This window comes from Mytilus galloprovincialis, chromosome 12 (assembly GCF_965363235.1).
Source record: "Mytilus galloprovincialis chromosome 12, xbMytGall1.hap1.1, whole genome shotgun sequence".
Classification (NCBI taxonomy): Eukaryota; Metazoa; Mollusca; class Bivalvia; order Mytilida; family Mytilidae; genus Mytilus; species Mytilus galloprovincialis.
The window spans coordinates 50,744,144-50,765,904 of NC_134849.1; the positions used below are offsets into that span (position 1 = coordinate 50,744,144).

At 30.9% G+C, this 21,761-nt stretch overlaps 2 protein-coding genes across 4 annotated transcripts in view; one reads left to right on the top strand and one right to left on the bottom strand.

Annotated features, from left to right (window-relative positions):
* Positions 1 to 8,472, bottom strand: part of LOC143054135 (serine incorporator 1-like) — a 32,180-nt gene extending 23,708 nt beyond the window's left edge. For all 3 annotated transcript variants that reach the window (XM_076227046.1, XM_076227045.1, XM_076227044.1), the window contains exons 1-9: positions 8,314 to 8,472; positions 5,709 to 5,873; positions 4,581 to 4,807; positions 4,126 to 4,205; positions 3,121 to 3,258; positions 2,456 to 2,532; positions 1,658 to 1,751; positions 771 to 857; positions 162 to 300 (exon numbers count right to left, since the gene is read on the bottom strand). In XM_076227046.1, coding sequence (XP_076083161.1) covers positions 162 to 300; positions 771 to 857; positions 1,658 to 1,751; positions 2,456 to 2,532; positions 3,121 to 3,258; positions 4,126 to 4,205; positions 4,581 to 4,807; positions 5,709 to 5,873; positions 8,314 to 8,334 — 1,028 coding nt within the window. In that variant the 5' untranslated portion in view covers positions 8,335 to 8,472. The remainder of the gene's footprint in view (positions 1 to 161; positions 301 to 770; positions 858 to 1,657; positions 1,752 to 2,455; positions 2,533 to 3,120; positions 3,259 to 4,125; positions 4,206 to 4,580; positions 4,808 to 5,708; positions 5,874 to 8,313) is intronic.
* A 3,675-nt stretch (positions 8,473 to 12,147) lies between these two features.
* The window catches only part of LOC143054134 (cAMP-dependent protein kinase inhibitor beta-like), a 57,596-nt gene continuing 47,982 nt past the window's right edge, over positions 12,148 to 21,761 (top strand). The window contains exon 1 of the mRNA XM_076227041.1: positions 12,148 to 12,270. The gene's annotated coding sequence lies outside the window, so the exon portion shown is untranslated. The remainder of the gene's footprint in view (positions 12,271 to 21,761) is intronic.

A 21,761-nucleotide genomic window follows, 5' to 3' on the forward strand; every position in this document is an offset into this window, starting at 1 on the left:
TGCGGTCGTATAAAAACAGAGTGGAGTAGTTACTCCTTCTCTATCCTAATTAGTACAGGTAACAAGTTGGTGAACTACATTTTACTTTTGCATCTGTTTATAAATTTATAACAATGCATATGTTAAAAAAAAAGGTTATCATGTATATGTATAAATTATACCTAGAGTAGAGAACAGCAAAGAGCCAGATAAATAGTCCAATAATACTCTGCCAATCAAAGGTGTCCCCTGTCCAGATTTGTTGTTTGTCTCCCTTAGATCCACCAGTAATGGCTGTCAAACTTGGGTTACACTCTCTTTCTGTAAAAGGTAAAAATTTAAATCTTGATTAAAATTACACTTTCAACATGAAAATAAACTGTACATTCAAATAACACAGGTAGTTTATTTTTGTATCAAAATTTTGAGATTTATATGGCAAAACATGTTCGCAATGTTTAATTTTTATGTTTATCATGTCCTTTTAAAATTCATAGCTCATTCATAGAACAAATTTATTAGAACATGTAGAAGAGATATTCTTTTGATTTTATCTGAATAAAAAAAAGTAACCTTTGCAAATTTTTTACACTTTATAGTACAACATCCAGAAACTAATAGGATTTTCTGATTACTGTTTTTTGCATGGTTTCTAAATGCTATTTATGACATGTTCCACACCATTTTTATGCTTAAAGTCATTGCACTCAAAACATAACATAAACAGAGCAAAAACAGACAGTACACTGGCAATTTTCTAATATTATCATATATAACTTGTAATTATCTACCTGGATTGTTTGTCATGGCTGACCAGGTGAGATACTGTACATAGATGGAGATAATAGCAGCCTGGAGAAGTCCAGATCGGGGGTTCACTGAAACATAATTAAAATACATTATAGTTTATTGAAAATAATGCACTATGACAACAGTGTATTATACCCCAATGGGGTTGATGGCATACATGAAAACAAAATAACATATTACATAATATATTCACAAATAGAAATGTTATAGTACTTGTGAAAGTGTTGAGAATCATACTGGTGAAAACACTGTCAAATATCCATAGCTCATAAGGGACATAACTCAAGAACAGTATTAGTGATGCTACCCAAATTCATACTTATTCTAAGGTTTGTATATATGTATTGCATATAAGTTTCATGACATTTTGGTTGAGGCAAAAATTCAACATTTTTTTCAAATCTCATTTGTAAAGGGGCAATACTCTAGAGCAGAATAGGTGATGCCACCTAAATAAAAACTTGATCTGTTTTCTGTGATAATAAGCATTGTGTATAAGATTCATAACATTCCTATGAGGATTACTTAAGACAAAAAAGAAAAGAAAATTTCAGCAATTTTTTAATATTTAAAGGGGCATAACCCTAGGATATAAAAGTGAAGCCACCCAATTTCAAATACAATAGGAATTTGTACATTAAGATAACTTGAAATAAACGTATAAATTATTCTATCAACTGAAACAAACACCGACTTTTAAATATCCATATAGCAAGCATGAGACAATTGCCCTGTCAATATAAGTAGTATTACATCATTTGGTTTTTTTTTTTTGCAGTTTAAAGAAGTTGCCACTGTTTTCACTGCTAATTATTGCTTTACCTGAACTTTTTGTATAATTCCTATATATATACTCTTATATTCTTACCTTCCTGGATCTTTGGTAGAATGGCCAGAACTGATACAGCAATACACAATATCAGGTTAAAACTGACAAAAAACTTGTGTAGATGACAGTCACCCTGTAATAATTAATATATATATGTAAAGATTGAAAATATGTAATGTCTATTTTACAAAACATTCAAAAGAGCATTAATTTTTACAGTTTAACAGTATGTTTTATTTCTGTAGTATCTCTCATACAACCACATGTGAAGTCATTTTTTAAAGTGATGTAAGTGTTCAGTAAACAGGAATTTGTTGAGTGATGAATCTGAAAATGCATCACATGATATAGCCAACTATAAACTCTGAAACCAAAGTTCAGAAATCCTTGTTATGGAGTTCCATATGAATATGAATATCAGGCAAAATCCTATAGTATCATACTACCATAAATTATATGAGAAGAACATAACCCGTGTCATGCCAACAACTGTTTTTTAAATAAATGTGTTTAGTTTCGATGCAAAGACCCTATAAGTGAATCAATATTAAAGCCAAAATATGCAATCTTTAATGACCTGACAACGGTATCTTACCTATATCCCTTCTTAAGATGTCTGTTTAAAGGTTTTGTAAGCTTTTGAGGTGAACACTGACATTTTTGTGCTTTGTAAAGAATATTACCATAAAAGATTGGATGTGAAATACCTGAACGTATAAGATGTCTGCATGTTGAGTTATATTTACGAACGAATTATTTCCTTATACCAATGATATACTTGATATAGTGATTTTTTTGGCCATTGACTATTTTTTTCATCTACCTAAACAAACTCACCTTGGCATAAAAGACGTAGAACAGAATAACACATGTTAGGGCCATGATATAAAACACAACTGTGAAAAACAGCAAGCCTGAAAAGATACAAATATGATAATAAGAATTCAAAGATAGTTCTTGCAGATAAATATTCATAAATCCTTCTAGAGAAGAACTCTTTTAAGCAGAGTATATAATAAGCTGTTCAAGAGAAGAATCTTTCTTAAAACAAGAGTAAATTGTCAAGCTGTTCTGAATATCTATATTTATTTTTTGTAATTGTGTGGTTATCTCAATGTAAAGCATTTCAGTGAACAGTATCATGTAGGAATGGTAGTTATTTATGATAGAAGGGCTAAAAGTTAATAAACCATGGCTTGTTACTTGATATTTCTACAATTAATAAATATTACAACACATTGAACTAGATGTTTAATGACGTATCTCTGGTGTTCAATATAGTATCTATAATTAATAATGTGGTATCTGACTTTCCATGTAACATCAGTAATATTTAATGTAGCAGGCTTCCACAACCACATACTATTCAATATAGGAAATCAAAAGGATAATCTCTAATGATATTGTTTAAATGAACTAGGAGGAAATATTGCCTTTTATTAACGTTCTGTATACCTATCAAAAGAAATTGATGTTTACTTTATATCAATATAGTTACGTACCAAAATAGTAACATTTGGATTCAGTTTCTTCATATTTCTCTACCCAGCTTTCTGCCCATCCATGTGCAAAGTCAATAATTAGGACAAGCTGAATCAAAACAAACAAGAACGCTCCAATCAAACCTATGTACATCCAAGCTGAAATGAAAAAAAAACAATAAGCTCATTTATTGGCAAACATTTCAAAATTAATTAATATATGGATACAAAAAGATGTGGTATGAGTGCCACTGAGACACCTCTTCATCGAAGTCACAACTTGTCAAAGTCAATCATTATAGGTCAAAGTATGGTCCTTGTATATAAATGTTACAGACCATCATAGTAAAAATTTTGGCTGAAATCTGTATTGTGTTTTTAGTTCTGTGTCAGTGTAGTTGAGTGAAAGTTCTTTTTTACTTCTAAATGTTCTTTCATTGCGTTGAACTGGTAAATGAAAGTTAGCTAAGGCTAGTAATCAAATACTGATGATAAAACAGTTCAATGAAAACTGTATGTCATTGCCTCTTAATTAGAATGTTAACACAAACAGGTTGATTTGTTATTTTTCACATGAAATGTTGATAGACAAGTCACATGAGGGTTGAAATCTTCAATTTTCTGCACACAGAAACACTGTATGTGTATGTAAGTTTGTAAAGTACTCGTACTGTGCAAAGCTTGTCTGTACTACTCCCATGTTCAGTATATGAATTCTAAAAAGTATCATAATTTGTGTTCTTGCTATAAAATAAACATTTTTATGAAATTGTAACATAAATTTCAGGATGTGTTTTACTGTTCCTTTCAAATTTAAAACAAAACTAAGAAACAAACAAAAACAGAGATATGCACATATGTACATATACCATTAATTTGTATCTGTTTCCCAAAACTTTAAAAAGTTAAATGTTTCCATCCTCCTAAAGTGCGTTTTAATAATACTATATTTTGAATTGTCTCCCTTTAACAGTTTCCAATATATGATTTTTTTAAATATTATATCTTTAAATGACATGGTTATACCTTTCCCAAATTCTCCTCTTGGAATAAAGAAAGCTCCGACACAGATTCCAATCAGGATAATGATCTTAAAGAACCAGAATCTGGAAGAAAAAAGAAGATTTATTAAATATGAATTACCCCGGTAAGACTTTTCCTGTTCATAAACTGATGATTTTTTTTTATCATTAGTTACATTAAACTTTAAAGTTGACATTTATAAATTTTATTTCTTAACACTTCATGTTTTAATTGTTAATTAGTTTAACCGCAGTCTTTATATGTTTATATGTACTTAAATAATCCGGGATAAGTTTTTCTGACATGCAAGGTTAATTCTTCATGCAATACATCTTTAATGTAGATTTCCATTGAACATTTGATTCACCATCAATGTTAACTATAGTTGGGACCATCAAATCGTCAACTGACAGTGGCTAATCTATAAATACAGTTATTTTATTCTTTAAAGTACAAACCCATTCTGAATTCCTGATCTGGGATCTTTTGATGACTTGACTGCTATCATTATTAGAGCCATTAGAAAGAAGAACGCTGCCATTGCAAAACAAATCCTATATACTGACAGGTACCCAACAACACTATCACACCATTCTTTCTTCTCAGTGGCATTGTTCTGTTTAAATACATCCCAACTTGTTCCTGGAATTTTCGTATCTACCCAATTCTTACAAAGGCCTGGTATCTGTGAATTTATTTAGAACTAGTTATTAGAATAAATCACACTGTTAGACTTACAGTTTTTTGTTTGAGCAGTGATAATTTGTCTTGCAATAAAATTTTCTTAAAATAATTAAAATGTATCTCAAAAACATCCCACCCCCTCATAATTCTTAATGGACCCAAGTTGCTGGAACTATACAACAAAGTTAACCACCATGTGAAGATTTGCAATTAGGGGTTGACACTTTAATTTATAAAGATGGCTACCATTGCAATGGAAACAGTAAAAATGCGTAAAAAATGAAACTGTTCAAAATTTATTAAAAATTTACACAAATGGTTATAGGCATGTTAAGAGTTTCAGTTTGACATTAGAATTTTCAAAATGGCCACCATTACCATTACCATAGCAACTGCAAATATGTCAAAAAAAATCATTATGCTCCAAACTTCTACTTTTAACTAGGAGGATGAGGGTGCCATCATCTATCATTGTCTATTGCTCGCAATTGTAATCTAATTAATTCTTACTACATGTACATGTATTATTGTGTTATTGCTTTGAATATATTATCTTGAAAACTTCAGTGAATGACTCTTTCTTTCATGACATTATTTCATAATGAATTTAAAACTACATGCACAAAAACTAACTTGATTCATTGATACGCTGAGTTGCAGGGTTTAGATTTGGTGAGATCAAAAGTCCATTTGGTTAATATTTTACCTATATTTTAGAAGATGTAAATTGTCACTGGTTATCATTAATTGTTTATATATTTTATCTTGAGTGTATTTTGTTCAACAATAGGTACAGTATACATGCATGTTTTATTTAACCGTGATGCTTGTTTGTTGGTGATATTACCCCAATGTCTCCATCTGTACAACATATTAGCAGATCTTGATATTACAGAACTTACATCATCTAGTGTACCACGAAGTCCTGGTGCCAAAAATATACAGGCAACTACTGCTCCCATTATCAACATAAGAGAGTAGCCAATTCTGGCAGCTGTGGAGTTTTTGCATGATGGACATGCTGCACAGCACAAACTGCAGGCTGCACTTCCACAGCAGCAGGCAAGCTGAAATATAAAGTAAACAAATGTTGTATTATTTTCCTTCTATTGTCATGACTGTAGTATAAACACAATTTTTTTCTTAAAATTTCTTCTTCAACATGTGAAAATGTGGGGTTTTTTTTCTTTAAACAAGAGATAATTTAAGTTTCACATGTACAGCTGTCAATAATGAATATAGAAATGTTTTAATAACATAAACAAAATGATAAAATTAGCTAGTAGTTTTTATATTTCTAATGTCATGAAATAATAACTTTAACATGTTGAATACATTGTCATCTGTCTGTGTTAATACATGTATATCATTTCTAGAATAATCCATAGAAATAGATTTAAAACAAGCATTCTCTGACTTTATAACAAATTTATATCAAATCATTATCTTCAAGCATCACAAAACAAATGCTAATTATTTTAGTGAATTTTCCAGTCCAAGGACCATATATAACTCTCCAAAAAAACATCAGGCCAGAATAAAATTTAAACTTTCATTACAGTCAGTCGTGCATTATCGTTTATTTCATATCTGTGTAAGAATTAGCTTCTCTTGGATAACAAGGGGACACAAGACATTCTTAGTAATAATTTCCATTGGTCATTAACAGAAAAAAACAAACCAGAAAACTGGTTGTTAAGGGACATTTAAATGACTGATGGAGCATGGGTTCTCTGTTTTTACATATTAATTACCAGTTGTGTGTTGTTTGTCTGTTAAGAGAGATGTCTCTTTAATAAAACATTTTTCTGTTTTCAATTTTAAATTTAAATTGTTGAATTGGTAACCATATGTTTTTGTTAATTATAAAATTATAGAAAACTTTAATTTTGTATTCATATACTGAACAATCGCACTTATATGAATGGCAGTGACATATAGTTATCACTATGATTGGTCTTCATTCTTTCCTGTAGAACTCGTAAAATAACTGGAGTTTGTTTTGAACAATTCGAATTTATGAGAATTTAAAAAAAACATGGTTCCTCAATGAAATAAACATAATAGATATTGAAGTTCAAGAACTGGTCATTATCGTGTGATACATTGACTTCTCGCAGGACAGTGGTATTGACTGCGACAGCGTTTATGACCTAGCTTTCGGCTAAGTCATTATTGCTGTCTTAAGTAATATCATGGTCCTATGGCCAGTCCATATATCACAATAATGACCAGTTTTTCAATAACTATTATGTACACAATGTAATTATTTCATCTTTTCACAGTGTAAAAGTCGATGTTACAAATCAAATATTGCATGTATTGAAATACAACAAAAGCTGCTACAGGTTGTCATTTCAAGAATGCGTGTTGGGTGCCTTGTGGTATATTCAAGTATATTAGAAATGTTTCCATAAACAAAATGCCTGTGTGTTTGCTGTGTTTCAATATCAGACTCCTGAGATAATTATTTGGAATTCATAACCAACTCAACCAACTCGTACCCTATTTTTACCAACTCGTACTTCTACTAAGTCGTACCCAATATTTTTTGATATTATAATATAAGTTATCAACGTTCATATCCGTAGATGTGGATATTTTAACACCCTGAAGTATCCAAGTACACCCTGAGGTAGATCCATAGAATATTTGAAAAGGATATTTTTTACTGAATATTGCGATGGACATGTCGTTGTTTTTCCGTGACAGTAGAAACTATTTTTCCATTATAATGCTTCATATTTTATTATTAATGACCACTGATTAGTATATAACGATTTCTATTTGAAAAAGAGAAAATCTATTTTATTCTCTTTTTCACACTTTATTTGAATGAAATGTGTATAGATTTGATATTGGCGAGCTTGAATATTTTGGGGCACAAGTCCCAAAATGATAAAATAACATATTTTTGAATTTAATTTGTCTGTATTATCTGATTATGTTGCTGATTCAAACGAGATATAAGGAAGAATGTTGTTACTAATTAAAGATAATAAAAAACATTTATTTTACGATATTTGCCGTTTTGACTTGTTTTTCAAGCAACCTGATATTTTCTTTGTTCTTGCTCTTACCGGAAAGTATGCTCCAATTTGATCTTAAAAATATTTTTTTTTTTATTTATATGTTGCTATATAATGACATACGAAAGAAAATTACAACAACTATGCATATAAATAATATCAAATAAAGCAAGGGTACGAGTTGGTAAAAATAGGGTTCGAGTTAGTTGAGTACGAGTTGCCGAAAGTATGAGTTGTCGTGTACCCATAAAATTATAATCTGAAATCTGTTTGGAATAATCTACTTTTGGCTTAACATGCTTACATACAATGAATTATTACAGATAAAATTATAAACATTTATTTCTAATTTAACAAGGTAAATTGTATTTTTTTTTTTTTTTTTTTTTTTTTACACTTCCTCTCTGACATAATCATAAGACCAAACTAATTTCAGCCTTATTTCTGAATAAGAAAAAGGCTTATATTTACTACTTACGGAGCCTATAATGCACCCCATATTACAAAGTTGATATCTATATCTTCGAAAAACTTAATTCTTTGTATCAATAACTTGGGATTTGTTAAAAAAATACGTGATCTTCAGTCACAATTTTGTTTTTGTTTACTGCGCAAGAATATTACAAAATGTCGATCGATGACTAAGATGAAAAATGCTGAACGGAGACAGACTTTGATTCCGGACATATCAGTATGATTCGTTTGTTATAGCTGTCAAAAAGTGTCAAGAAAAAAAAACAAGGATTTGTATAGTAACCAATAGATTTCAATTCTTCTTACTATACAAATCCTTGGAAAAACTAATAGAGAGACCAGGAAAAAGAACATTAAAAGTAAATAATTCGGCAAAAGTTCAGTCTGCAAAAGTATAAAGACTATCAGTGAGGAAATTAAAAGTCATGTGTAATCATCCCCCGCAATTCTGATTAATTTACAGAATAAAGAATCATCTAATTACAGAAAGAAAGTCTGATAGTAAAACCCAAGGATTTGTATAGTAAAAGTCCTTGGTAAAATCGGAGAAATGTCTCAGTGGTAAAACATTACTGAGAACTTTACAGAATACTTGAAGATTACGAAAAATATCTTTAAAAAAACTGAAGAAAAAAACAGCGATATTTTAAAAATAAATTGTGTACCTCACTAAGGTCTATAGGAGGATCATTAACACGTGCTGTCCTCTCGAATCCCAACCAAACTTTTAAATTGACCCTGGGCAAAGAAATGTGTGTCCACATATGTTATTCGGCCGCAAGTTCAAAAGGTAGGTTACATCTGAATAGGTACGTGAACCCATGGGTTGTTGTCCCTACCATTGGAGAACATTAGAGCTCTATATCGTCGTTTCTGAATGAGTATAGGTCTAACCGTTTACTGTTTTCAATTTTAATATTTCAAGGTTATGTAAAAACAAAGGCTTGGTTTAATAACAATTGTGTATCCTCTATTGCTATCATAATATATTTTTTTCTGATTTTTAAACGTGGTAATTTTATTTAGCCCAAGTTAAAAGCAGATGCGGATTTTGGAAAAAAAATTGGTTGCTTATATAGGGAATCACTGAAGCGTGACTGAAGCGGGTCCCCTCTTAGGTCAGTCAGTGGGGCCCCACTTTTGAAAATTTCGGGATCCGCCACTGAAAAGATTTTGGTATGTGCTACAACAATCTTCAAATAAAACGTTATGTGTGCATCTATACCTTTTTTTCTGGTATTACATTAATCACCAAAAAATGCCACACTATTGGACAGTAATTAAATTCAACACTGACTATATAGATAAATAGTAAATTGTAAATCTACCCATAGATGTAATACCCATCTATGATCTACCTTACTGCGTCAAATTTTTCAAATACGTTTATAATAATAATAATAATAATAATAATAATAATAATAATAATAATAATAATAATAATAATAATAATAATAATAATAATAATAATAATAATAATAATAATAATAATAATAAATTCTTTATTTAAAGAGGGTAACTCAATTAGAAATAGTCTAATTTTCATTGAGGCCCTCAAACAAAATACATGCATACAGTTAACATTCATACATTAATTTACAATATATATTACTAGTATATACACAATTCAATCATTGAAATATACAAAGGGTAATAAATGACAATATTTGATATAGTTTTGTTAGAGGAAAACAAATTAGTTGACTTGCATATAATTTTCAAGAAAATGATTATAACTATGTTTCTTGAATAATTCCACATTAGGACATTTTTTTATTTCGAATGGTAAATTATTCCATACTTTGGTTGCAGAATAATGAAAAGATTTTTTATAAAAATTTGTATTTGGTCTTGGAACAAAAGTTGTGGCGTTGCACATTATCAATATTTAGTATTGCTAAGTAATCAGGTGTTAGCCCATTTACAATTTTATACATTAGAATTGATTGTTGGTATTTTATTCTTTTGGTAAAAGATAGCCATTTTAAAGAAGAAAACATGAAATTAGATGGAATAGAAATATCGCATTCCAGTATAATTCTTGCTACTACTTTTTGAAGTTTTATGATTCTATCTGAATCTTTTTGTAATAAATTTCCCCAAACTGAACTACAATAGTCTATATATGGTAGAATATATGCATTATAAAATAGTTGCCTTGTGTGTATTGGCAAATATACTTTAATTTTATATAAAAGTGATAAAGTATATTTGCCAATACACACAAGGCAACTATTTTATAATGTTTAACATACGTTCATATAAATGTTTACTGAAAAGCATGGGTTATTAGTTTTTGTAATGAATTATATGAAATTTATGGAATTAGTTATTTTTGGAGTGTCACAAACTCTTTTAATGTTAGGGATAATTCGCATGCTTTTGATGGTCCACTCGATCAACTCGGTTGACAGTTGTGACGTTTTGACTCTGTACATTTCACTTACACACAATCTCACCAAACATAGTATTCCTCTTAGATTATTACCCTAAAAATTCATTTTAAATGTCTTCTTTAAAATATATTTGCTGCAAATCCGATGTAACGCTTTCTTCTGAAATGAAAAATGGAAATATTCTAACATCGTTTTCTCGTTTGAAGAGTTTTACATCTAGTAATTTTAGTTTAAACAATATTTTAGTTCAAAAAGTGCATGAAATATAATTATACACTATAAATACAGGGATTCGGAATCAAGAAACAATTATGTATGATCCGTCTCCCTTTAAAAAAAATGACCAAATTAGGAACATAGTATAAGAAACTCGTATAATCTAATTTTCAATTAACATTTAACATGTTTATTCTATGGTTTGCCGGTGACTCAGAAGTCGGTTTAATCGAAAAATGTGATCAACTCATTTTTTTATAATTATGGTTTATATATCTGAGAAATATTTAAATGTTTCGAAAAATAAGGTTACATTAAATTAAAGTTTCGACATCGACATAAAGATAATTGTTATGTACCAAATCTCCATGTTTCTAAAATAAATCTTTGTACAACTGGCTTTCAAAATATTAGTAATTTTGGACTCTGAACCTTTTATGGCTGACTATGCAGTATAGGCTTTACTCATTGTTGAAGGCCGTACGGCGATCTATGGTTGTTGATTTCGTGTTCATTTGATCTCTAGTGCCCGTGGAGGGTTGACTGATTCGCAATCATATATACCAAATCAGCTTCTTATTTTTTATCCTGGAACTGCGAGAAGATGTATGAGCAAAAGCTGTAAATTTTCTCGTTAACGTAATTTAAATACACTAAGGTTAACATTACCTTAATGATATATTTGCTATAAGCAATATCGAATTGTTCTTTATTTTACTTCATAAATGTACCCAAGAGAACTTACCGCCTTTAAATAAATCTGATATACAGATAGCAATACTTGTTTTTTTTTCTAGATTTGAATATACAATTCTAAAGGAAAATTCTTACAAAGTTCTTTCAAAAAATACACAGCCTGATTTGTTTGGGAAGTTTGACTACTATTTTTAGGAATGTATTACTATCCTGCTTATCGGTTAAACCAGAGACATATAATACAATATCATATGTTTCTGGTTAAACAAATAGATCCAAGTTAAAAAAAAATATTACAATTAATAATTCTATTAAATCCAGAGATATTCTCAAAACATAAATTAACTGAAAATGATTGGGTAACAGAACCCCAGGGTCACACCTATCAATTTAGTATTGAAGTAGCCCCCAACCCCCAACACCGAGTGTATTATAATGTAATATATCTCTGAAAAAACACACTTAATTTCCGGAATTTTTAGTGCCTATCTCCGTCTGTTGATTTGTAATTTACAATTCCAAACCGACCGTCAATAATCTGCGTGATGTTTATGTTTTTGTTATAGCAACATTTCACAAACGTTTGAATTACATGAATTACAAGAGACGGAAGAAACATTCGATAGCATAGACATAGGTGTTTCTTACGACAGGTAAATTTAAAGATCCAAACGTATTTCGAAAAAAGCTGCCGAATAAAATATAATATGACCACTGCAATATTTCACAAGCATTGTGACAAGAAAACCTAATTTAGGAGTGTAAATTATGCATGTTATGGGGTACATGTACTTCATGTCAGACAAATAAACTTAAAACTTTTTTAAGAAACAGTGTTAAGTTTCATGTGGACCCTATGACTAAAATGGCCGTATTTTCACCTCAAAATTTACTATTGAGTACAGACAAACCTGCGCATCAGTAAAAAAATTTCAGGCATAGCATGCCCTAGAAACTTACCAGGATTTTGCAGTGCACTTTTTTCATTCCTCCAGAAGGTGCCAAAATAAACTAAGTTGGGAAACAGGTTTGAGAACTTCCCCACAGGTAATAATTGAAGTGAGCGGTATTGATTGACATGGACAATAGATACCTGACAATAATTGGTGATTTAACTGTGTACCTGGGTGGACCATATCAAGGGAAACTCAACTGTTTGTTAATTTTATCATCTTCTGCAGGGACGAAAAAACGGCAAAAACCAGTTAAGTTATGAATTTTTTAAATCATACAACATGTACAATGCATTTGAATTCTATTTATTCATTGAATAATAATACATTGCTACTATTTTGTTGAGTGTATTTTCTGTTTATATTATTTTATTTTATTATTTTTATAACACTTGTTACATATCTTTACTGTGTGTGTATTGCATATGTTATGATATTTTTTCGCCTCAGGCCAATACAGCAAGCCTCGGACCAATAACAAGGCCAATACAGAAATACACGTAATAATATCTTTATTAATTAACTATTATTTTTTTTTTCATAGTGTTACAATATTTTTTTTATTTCATTTCAAAAGAGATAAATATTTTTACCTTTAAGTGGAACTCTCCAAATCTCAGTTTGTTTCTTTTTATTAGATGCAATACATAATGATCTCTGGTGCTGTTTCCAGGTGTCTTCAGCATTTTCTCATCTGATGATTTTTTCTACCCTTTTCAGTCACTATAAAGTGTTACAACTTAAATTTAGACGCAACACATAAATAGTAATTGGAAAGGTACTGCCATTGCATGTGTTATGCAGAAACTAATTTAAAATCGATGTGTACAATCGTGAAATTATGAGGTCGTCAAGAAATGAACTTTGTGATAATCTACTCGTTCCCCAAACCTGTAATAGTTCTATCGTCTGCTTTCAAAAGACCTTTTAAATGAATGTGACCGTCTTTCGCCTGAAATGTATGCCATACTGACATTTTCAGCATGTTTATGATAACTAAATGACAACTGCGTCTTCAAAACAACTGTTTACTTTCAGTTTGTGTTTATCGTGACTTTCGATGTAAAATCTAGAGACGTTCCGAAATCCTGCACTTATGTCAACTCGGCCAATATAGAATAACTCGGCCAATACAGAAAAAAATCTATATTGGCCGAGTTATTCTGTATTGGCCCAGTTTACACATTATATTGCATAGGCAGTTTTCATCATATTAAGTCCAATAACAGTGTAGTTAATTAATAATATTGTTTATAATAATATTGTCTGTATCATATGCCCTCCTGGGGCCCTAATTTGGTAAATAAAAATATTCTATTCTATTCTATTCTATTTATCTAGAGCTATGCCTTAAAACTTTTCCAGATGCACAGGTTTGTTTGTACTCCAAGTAAATTTTGAGGTGAAAATATGGCCATTTTAGCTATAGGGTCCATACATGAACGGTCAACCTTAAAAGACACATAGCCTAAATACTTTTTTTTCAATTAGAGGAGTGGATCAGTTGAATAACCTGTCAGATTTAACAGTGACAGCAAATACTTTGAATAGTTTTAAGTCTGTGTTAAATGGTGAGAATTGGAACCTGTATACATTGATAATATGTTCATGTTAATTGTTAAATTCAGGTCAGTTCGCCTAAAACACATTTGCACCAATTTACGTTTGCCCCCTTTCACTTTCACACCCTACACATTCCACTGTGAATGTTCCGATGGGATTCAAAATCTCCTGCTTTTAAAATTTGCAATCTTCCGCTTTTTGAAAATGTCAAACTCGAAAAAATTTCAGTAGACATTTTTGTTTTACAAAATTGATCCAGTGACAGAGAAAAGGTAGCAGAAACTGGAAACTGATATCGGAAAATTCAGAGTAAAATGTGGAAGGGGATGAAGTCTATCAATATTTTTTTTTAATTCAAACATATTTTAATGTTCAAAAAGAAAACGCAACGTTTCTATTGTAGGTCCTGTTGTTAGGGATTTTAGATGTGACATCAATTTAGTCGTTACATTGTTTTCATATAAACAAAGAAATGCTATCATCAGGTAACAGGGGTTTTTTTCATGTCAAAGAATGAATAAAATGTAATTGTTATTGTGCTCATTCCTATATCAGTCAGAGCTCAGACATAAATAAGTCTTAAAGACCAAACAGCCTATTCATTTCTACCAGTGATTTTTCCTTAAAATTTTGTGTAAAGGTAATTCATGACTTGAGGAACAAAATATGATGAAAAAAACTGAGGGTCACCGACTTAGTTTTGTCACTATAGCAACCTCAGTTTCGTGTTTTCCCGAATTTTAGCATAATATTTGCTGGTTATCTAAACTCTCAAAAAATCCTTTATATCAAACCTACAAGCATAATTCTTGTTTCACGTTAAACAGTAGATGTTTATCTATCAAATACATGTTCAAAAGTTTAAGCCTCATATTGTTTTGATCTTTAAAAATATGATTTATTTCATTCCCGCCAAAAATAAAACGTAAAAATGAAAAATGTTTCCAGTATCAAAAAATATCTACCAGTGATTTCTTTATAATAATTTCAAGAAGGAAAGTGCCACGTGTACTCTTCAAAATAAAGCCAAAAAAAGTGTATGTCACCGACCTTTCAAAAAAGTTATGAGCAATTTTCATGTTTTTTTCTTGTTCGTTTTGAAGAAAAGAATTGTCTTTCTTCAAAACATCGCATCTGACGTCATAGTACAAACTTCCCTTGCTGGCGCACTTTTTGAAAAAAAAATCGCAAATTGGACGTTTGAAACCCACATTTAAATTTCCAAGAATAACAACTCTATTTACCTACTTAATTATCCGGTAATACAAGAGATTAAATGCATGTGTCAGTATTAGATCTTATGATGTTGTTGCCGCACAATATTTACCTTCAGAAACCCCATCCGTCGGAATGGAAAATTGTTTGAAATAACCTTTCTCGCCGCTTTTGTATTGAAAGTCTGTTTTTGTCCTCTGTCCCTCATTAGCAAAATTATTGAAAATAAATGAAAGATGGCACTGGCTAACTACAGAGTATTTGACTATATCAGACTATATGTGTGTGTTTTTGTTCGCGTCAATTTCAGAAGTTTGCCGTAACGAACTCATTTGCTACTGTTGACAGACGGACACACAAAAGCATGGACGGACTTCTTTATGCCATTATATTTCCCGACTAAGACGAACGTATAGAAATTATTCCATCTAGTTTGTGAAGTCATTATACCCCCGCTTTCAAAAAAGGGGGGTATACTGTTTTACCTCTGTCTGTCCGTCAGTCCGTCCGTCCGTCCGTCCGTCAGTCCGTCCCATGAAACTTTCGTCACATTTTTCTCAGGAACTACACATCCACCCTTTCTGTAATTTAATATCAACATTTATATATGTCAGCTATACCGTGTGATGCGTTTTCAGATTGATCACTTGACAACTTCCTGTTTACCGAACACTTGTATGATTTTACACATGATAGCCAAGTTGAAAATTTTCGTCACATTTTTCTCAGGAACTACAATACAAGGATTTCTGAAATTTGGTTTCAGGATTTATATAAGTCAGCTATACCGTGTGATGCGTTTTCAGATTCATCACTCGACAACTTCCTGTTTACCGAACACTTGCATATTTTTACACTATTAATATTATCCACTTGCGGCGGGGGTATCATCAGTGAGCAGTAGCTCGCAGTTTCACTTGTTATTTCTGAATATTTAAGATATAGGGAAATTAAAATTATAGGTATAACATATAAATTAAAGTTTTTGATTTTAAAACGTTATACATCTATCATGAAATACAATCCCTGTTATAACTACCTCACATGACGATGTTTTGAAAAAACGAGACAGTAAATATAAAATACAAAAAGTTTTTAATTCAAAAATTAATTTAGAAATCATTTTCTGTTGAAAACTACAAAGTTAGATCCAACAGGATAAAATATTATAAATCTAAATTGCTAATTTTGTAAATTTAAAAAAAAGACAAGGTTGTTGCCGGAATTGAAAATCGAAATTTGTTTTCAATCTTTCCAGTCATAGTTTTAGATAAATGAAAGGGAGAGATTTTATGTTGGATATTATTCTTGGAGCAATTGTTTTTGTCATAAGTTAAATTTACAACTATTTTATATGTTTTGCCTAACAGCTAATTTCCTACTGCATGTAGGGTAAAACTTTGGTTAGCTTCCTTGCTTTGTTTGTATAAATGTTTATTCAAGCTTTGTAATTAAGATTGACATCTTCATATATAGGCATGTTAACCCGTATATATATTAATGCAATTGAACATTAACAAAATATACCAACAAAGCAAGCAAATAACTAAAGTGATGATCTACATACAGTAGGAAATTAGCTGTAAGCTTCAGTGAGATCAGGCGAAATGTTTATCATTTCTTCTTAAAACAAATTGAAATGAAACAAATGACAAACGACAATGACCCTTTGTCATAATTATAAGATTTTGTCAAATAAGCAGTATAAATAAATTTTAACTTCAAGATCGGACATTATTCTACGAGAATCATCCAGACATTAGTTACATGCATACGTTGCCAGTATGTCAAAACTTCTAGGAATAATTTTTTATCGGCCTGACCTTCTGAATACTCAATTTAAAATTTTTTTTTTAAATTGACATTAAAATTTGAAGGATCAAATCATAGGAAACATGTGTATTTTAAAAGTTTTAAGTTGATAAGACTTCAACTTCATCAAAAACTACCTTGACCAAAAACTTTAACCTGAAGCAGGACAGACGGACGAACGAACGAACGAACGGCCGCACAGACCTGAAAACATAAATTGGACATAAAAATAACTTTCACCTATCTAATAACTCCGGTAACCTGTACACAATCGGCGCAAATGAAAGACAAAATGAAAGAATAAAAAAAATGAAATGCAGATCGCCGCAAAAAAGTAGAGATCAAAAGTTATATTTTATTGTTTTTATTAGAACGAAGGTTAAATATAGTGTAGTATCTTTTGTGTCCATTTGTGTTAAATTTCCACAAGATATCAGCTCGACGCTTAATTCCTCTTTACTTGGGAGACGTATTTTTAAGCGTACACCATGTTGGAATTCGTGAAAAACGCGAAATAGGACGTTATAATTTGACGTTTTTTCATTGCTAGAAACAACGTCATAGAGCTTTTATGTCACTACCAAGTTGCGCTAGATGATGCGCATAAACAATAGGCTGTTTGGTCTTTAATCTGCTTTTGACTCATAGAGGTCTAAATTTGTAAGTTTTGGGATTTGTCTCCCTTTAATGCAAGACAAAATACGACTTCAATAAGTCAAATATTGTTAAGCAAGAAATAATTGACCAGAATAAAAAAGTTGCAAATATCAACTCCTACAAGTCGATAAGTTACCAAAATTGGTCAACTTCAAGACCCACGCATATTTAGAAAGAGTCGCGCATCTAAATCAAATAATGACAACATTGAAAGACAATGCTTTGTCTTCTAAAGAAAAATATGAATGAAAGCCTAAAAAAACGAAGATTATGTTAATTAACCAAACAATGCAACCACCTGGAACCACACTTAATGAGGTAAAACACCTGTGTTTAGTAAGGACGTTCAATAAAATAATTAAATATAGATAGCTCAAGTACTTGTGAACACTCAGACAGTTTTTTGCTGTCATAGCTGTAATGTACTTTGGCCACCAAGTAAAATTAAGTTTTTTCATCACCATAAATAGACCTAAACAAGTCTGTCATTTTATGACTTAGATAATTCTAAAATTGAAAACACATTTTTATAATAAATACATGTTTTGACTTCTTTAAGTCGAAAACAAAAATCGACTTGTTTATGTCTGAGCTCTGACAAACTAGACCAACAAAAAAAAGATAGAGATTTCTACACAAATGCAGGAAAATTAAAAAATGTTCGAAAATAAAAATTTATGATTTTAAGTTCATTAGTAGATTGAATTTTTTTTAAATATTTTTTATTGATTTTTCTACTGTAATTCGTCCCCATATACATGATAATTATATTATTATGCGATCAGAAATTGCATTTGTGACAAGAAGAGAGGTCAGTAAAAGCCATTGGTAATTTTTGGTGCATGAACATGATGAAGATAAGAGTTACACTTTCTTATTTGAACTAATTTCACGCTATGGTAGCCGAAAATAACCATTTGATGCCTCACTTTAAAGGGCATATACATTGTACCTACCCACATTTACTTTCAGGGCTTTCTTGGCTACTAATATGTACTCTATAAATGAGGATTCATTTTATACGACCGCAAAAATTTTAATTTTTTGGTCGTATATTGCTATCACGTTGGCGTCGTCGTCTGCGTCGTCGTCGTCGTCCGAATACTTTTAGTTTTCGCACTCTAACTTTAGTAAAAGTGAATAGAAATCAATGAAATTTTAACACAAGGTTTATGACAACAAAAGGAAGGTTGGGATTGATTTTGGGAGTTTTGGTCCCAACATTTTAGGATTTAGGGGCCAAAAAGGGCCCAAATAAGCATTTTCTTGGTTTTCGCACTATAACTTTAGTTAAAGTGAATAGAAATCTATGAAATTTTGACACAAGGTTTATGACTACAAAAGGAAGGTTGGGATTGATTTTGGGAGTTTTGGTTCCAACAGTTTAGGAATTAAGGGCCAAAAAAGGGCCCAAATAAGCATTATTCTTGGTTTTCGCACAATAACTTTAGTATAAGTAAATAGAAATCAATGAAATTTTAACACAAGGTTTATGACCACAAAAGAAAGGTTGGGATTGATTTTTGGAGTTGAGGTCACAACAGTTTATGAATTAGGGGCCAAAAAGGGGCCCAAATAAGTATTATTTTTGTTTTTTGCACCATAACTTTAGTATAAGTAAATAGAAATCTATGAAATTTAAACACAAGGTTTATGACCATAAAAGGAAGGTTGGGTTTGATTTTGGGAGTTTTGGTCCTAACAGTTTAGGAATAAGGGGCCCAAAGGGTCCAAAATTGAACTTTGTGTGATTTCATCAAAAATTGAATAATTGGGGTTCTTTGATATATATATGCCGAATCTAACTATGTATGTAGATTCTTAATTTTTGGTCCCGTTTTCAAATTGGTCTACATTAAGGTCCAAAGGGTCCAAAATTAAACTTAGTTTGATTTTAACAAAAATTGAATCCTTGGGGTTCTTTGATATGCTGAATTTAAAAATGTACTTAGATTTTTAATTATTGGCCTAGTTTTCAAGTTGGTCCAAATGGGGGTCCAAAATTAAACTTTGTTTGATTTCATCAAAAATTGAATAAATGGGTTCTTTGATATGCCAAATCTAACTGTGTATGTAGATTCTTAATTTTTGGTCCAGTTTTCAAATTGGTCTACATTAAGGTCCAAAGGGTCCAAAATTAAACTAAGTTTGATTTTAACAAAAATTAAATTCTTGGGCTTATTTGATATGCTTTATCTAAATATGTACTTTGATTTTTGATTATGGGCCCAGTTTTCAAGTTGGTCCAAATCAGGATTCCATATCAAGTATTGTGCAATAGCAAGAAATTTTCAATTGCACAGTATTGCACAATAGCAAGAAATATCTAATTGCACAATATTATGCAATAGCAGTTAATTTTCAATTGGAGTTATCTTTCTTTGTATAGAATAGTAGTTGATAATATATGTTGGAAATTTGCCAGACATGACTATGATGTCATTTTCTATTTTTATTTGCCAATAACTTTATGTAAATAACTTCATTGGAAATTTGCCAATATAAAATGTTGCTGATGAAGCTTTTTTTCCTTATCTTATCTAAAATGTTTTTAGATAATGTATGTTGGACATTTGCCAGACATGACTATGATGTCATTTTCTATTTTTATTTGCCAATAACTTTATGTAAATAACTTCATTGGAAATTTGCCAATATAAAATGTTGCTGATGAAGTTTTTTTTTATTGTTTTATACAATAAACAATGTATATTCACTTTTACTACCAACCAATCTTTACCATTCAGAGATAACAAGCACTTTATTTTACATTTTAATATTTTATGATGTATTTAAAAGAGTAGTTATTGTTGCAAACTCCATTAGAAATTTGAATTGATATCAGTTTTGGAAAAAGGGAAACGGGGATGTGAAAAAAAGGGGGGGGGGTGGTTTAAATTTTTCTCATTTCAGATTTCATAAATAAAAAGAAAATTTCTTCAAACATTTTTTTGAGACGATTAATATTCAACAGCATAGTGAATTGCTCAAAGGCAAAAAAAAAAACTTTTAAATTCATTAGACCACATTCATTCTGTGTCAGAAACCTATTTAATTTTAGATTTAAAAAGTTTGAAGAAGAAATCTTTAATTGATTTGTAAAATCTTGACATTTGTTTTGTGTAAAAAAAACCCATGTAATGTCAAAAATTTGATCACAATCCAAATTCAGAGCTGTATCACGCTTGAATGTTTTGTCCATACTTGCCCCAACTGTTCAGGGTTCGACCTCTGCGGTCGTATAAAGCTGCGCCCTGCGGAGCACCTGGTTTTATATAAATAAGGCCGTTAATTTTCTCATTGCCTTTTTATACGACCGCAAATTTTGAAAAAATTTTCGTCGTATATTGCTATCACGTTGGCGTCTGCGTCGTCGTCGTCGTCGTCGTCGTCGTCGTCGTCGTCGTCGTCCGGCGTCCGAATACTTTTAGTTTTCGCACTCTAACTTTAGTAAAAGTGAATAGAAATCTATGAAATTTTAACACAAGGTTTATGACCATAAAAGGAAGGTTGGTATTGATTTTGGGAGTTTTGGTCCCAACATTTTAGGAATAAGGGGCCAAAAAGGGCCCAAATAAGCATTTTCTTGGTTTTCGCACCATAACTTTAGTTTAAGTTAATAGAAATCTATGAAATTTTGACACAAGGTTTATGACCACAAAAGAAAGATTGGGATTGATTTTGGGAGTTTTGGTTTCAATAGTTTAGGTATAAGGGGCCAATAAAGGGCCCAAATAAGCATTTTTCTTGGTTTTTGCACAATAACCTTAGGTTAAGTAAATGGAAATCTATGAAATTTAAACACAATGTTTATGACCACAAAAGGAAGGTTGGTATTTATTTTGGGAGTTTAGGACCCAACAGATTAGGAATTAGGGGCCAAAAAGGGACCCAAATAAGCATTTTTCTTGGTTTTCGCACTATAATGTTAGTATAAGTAAATA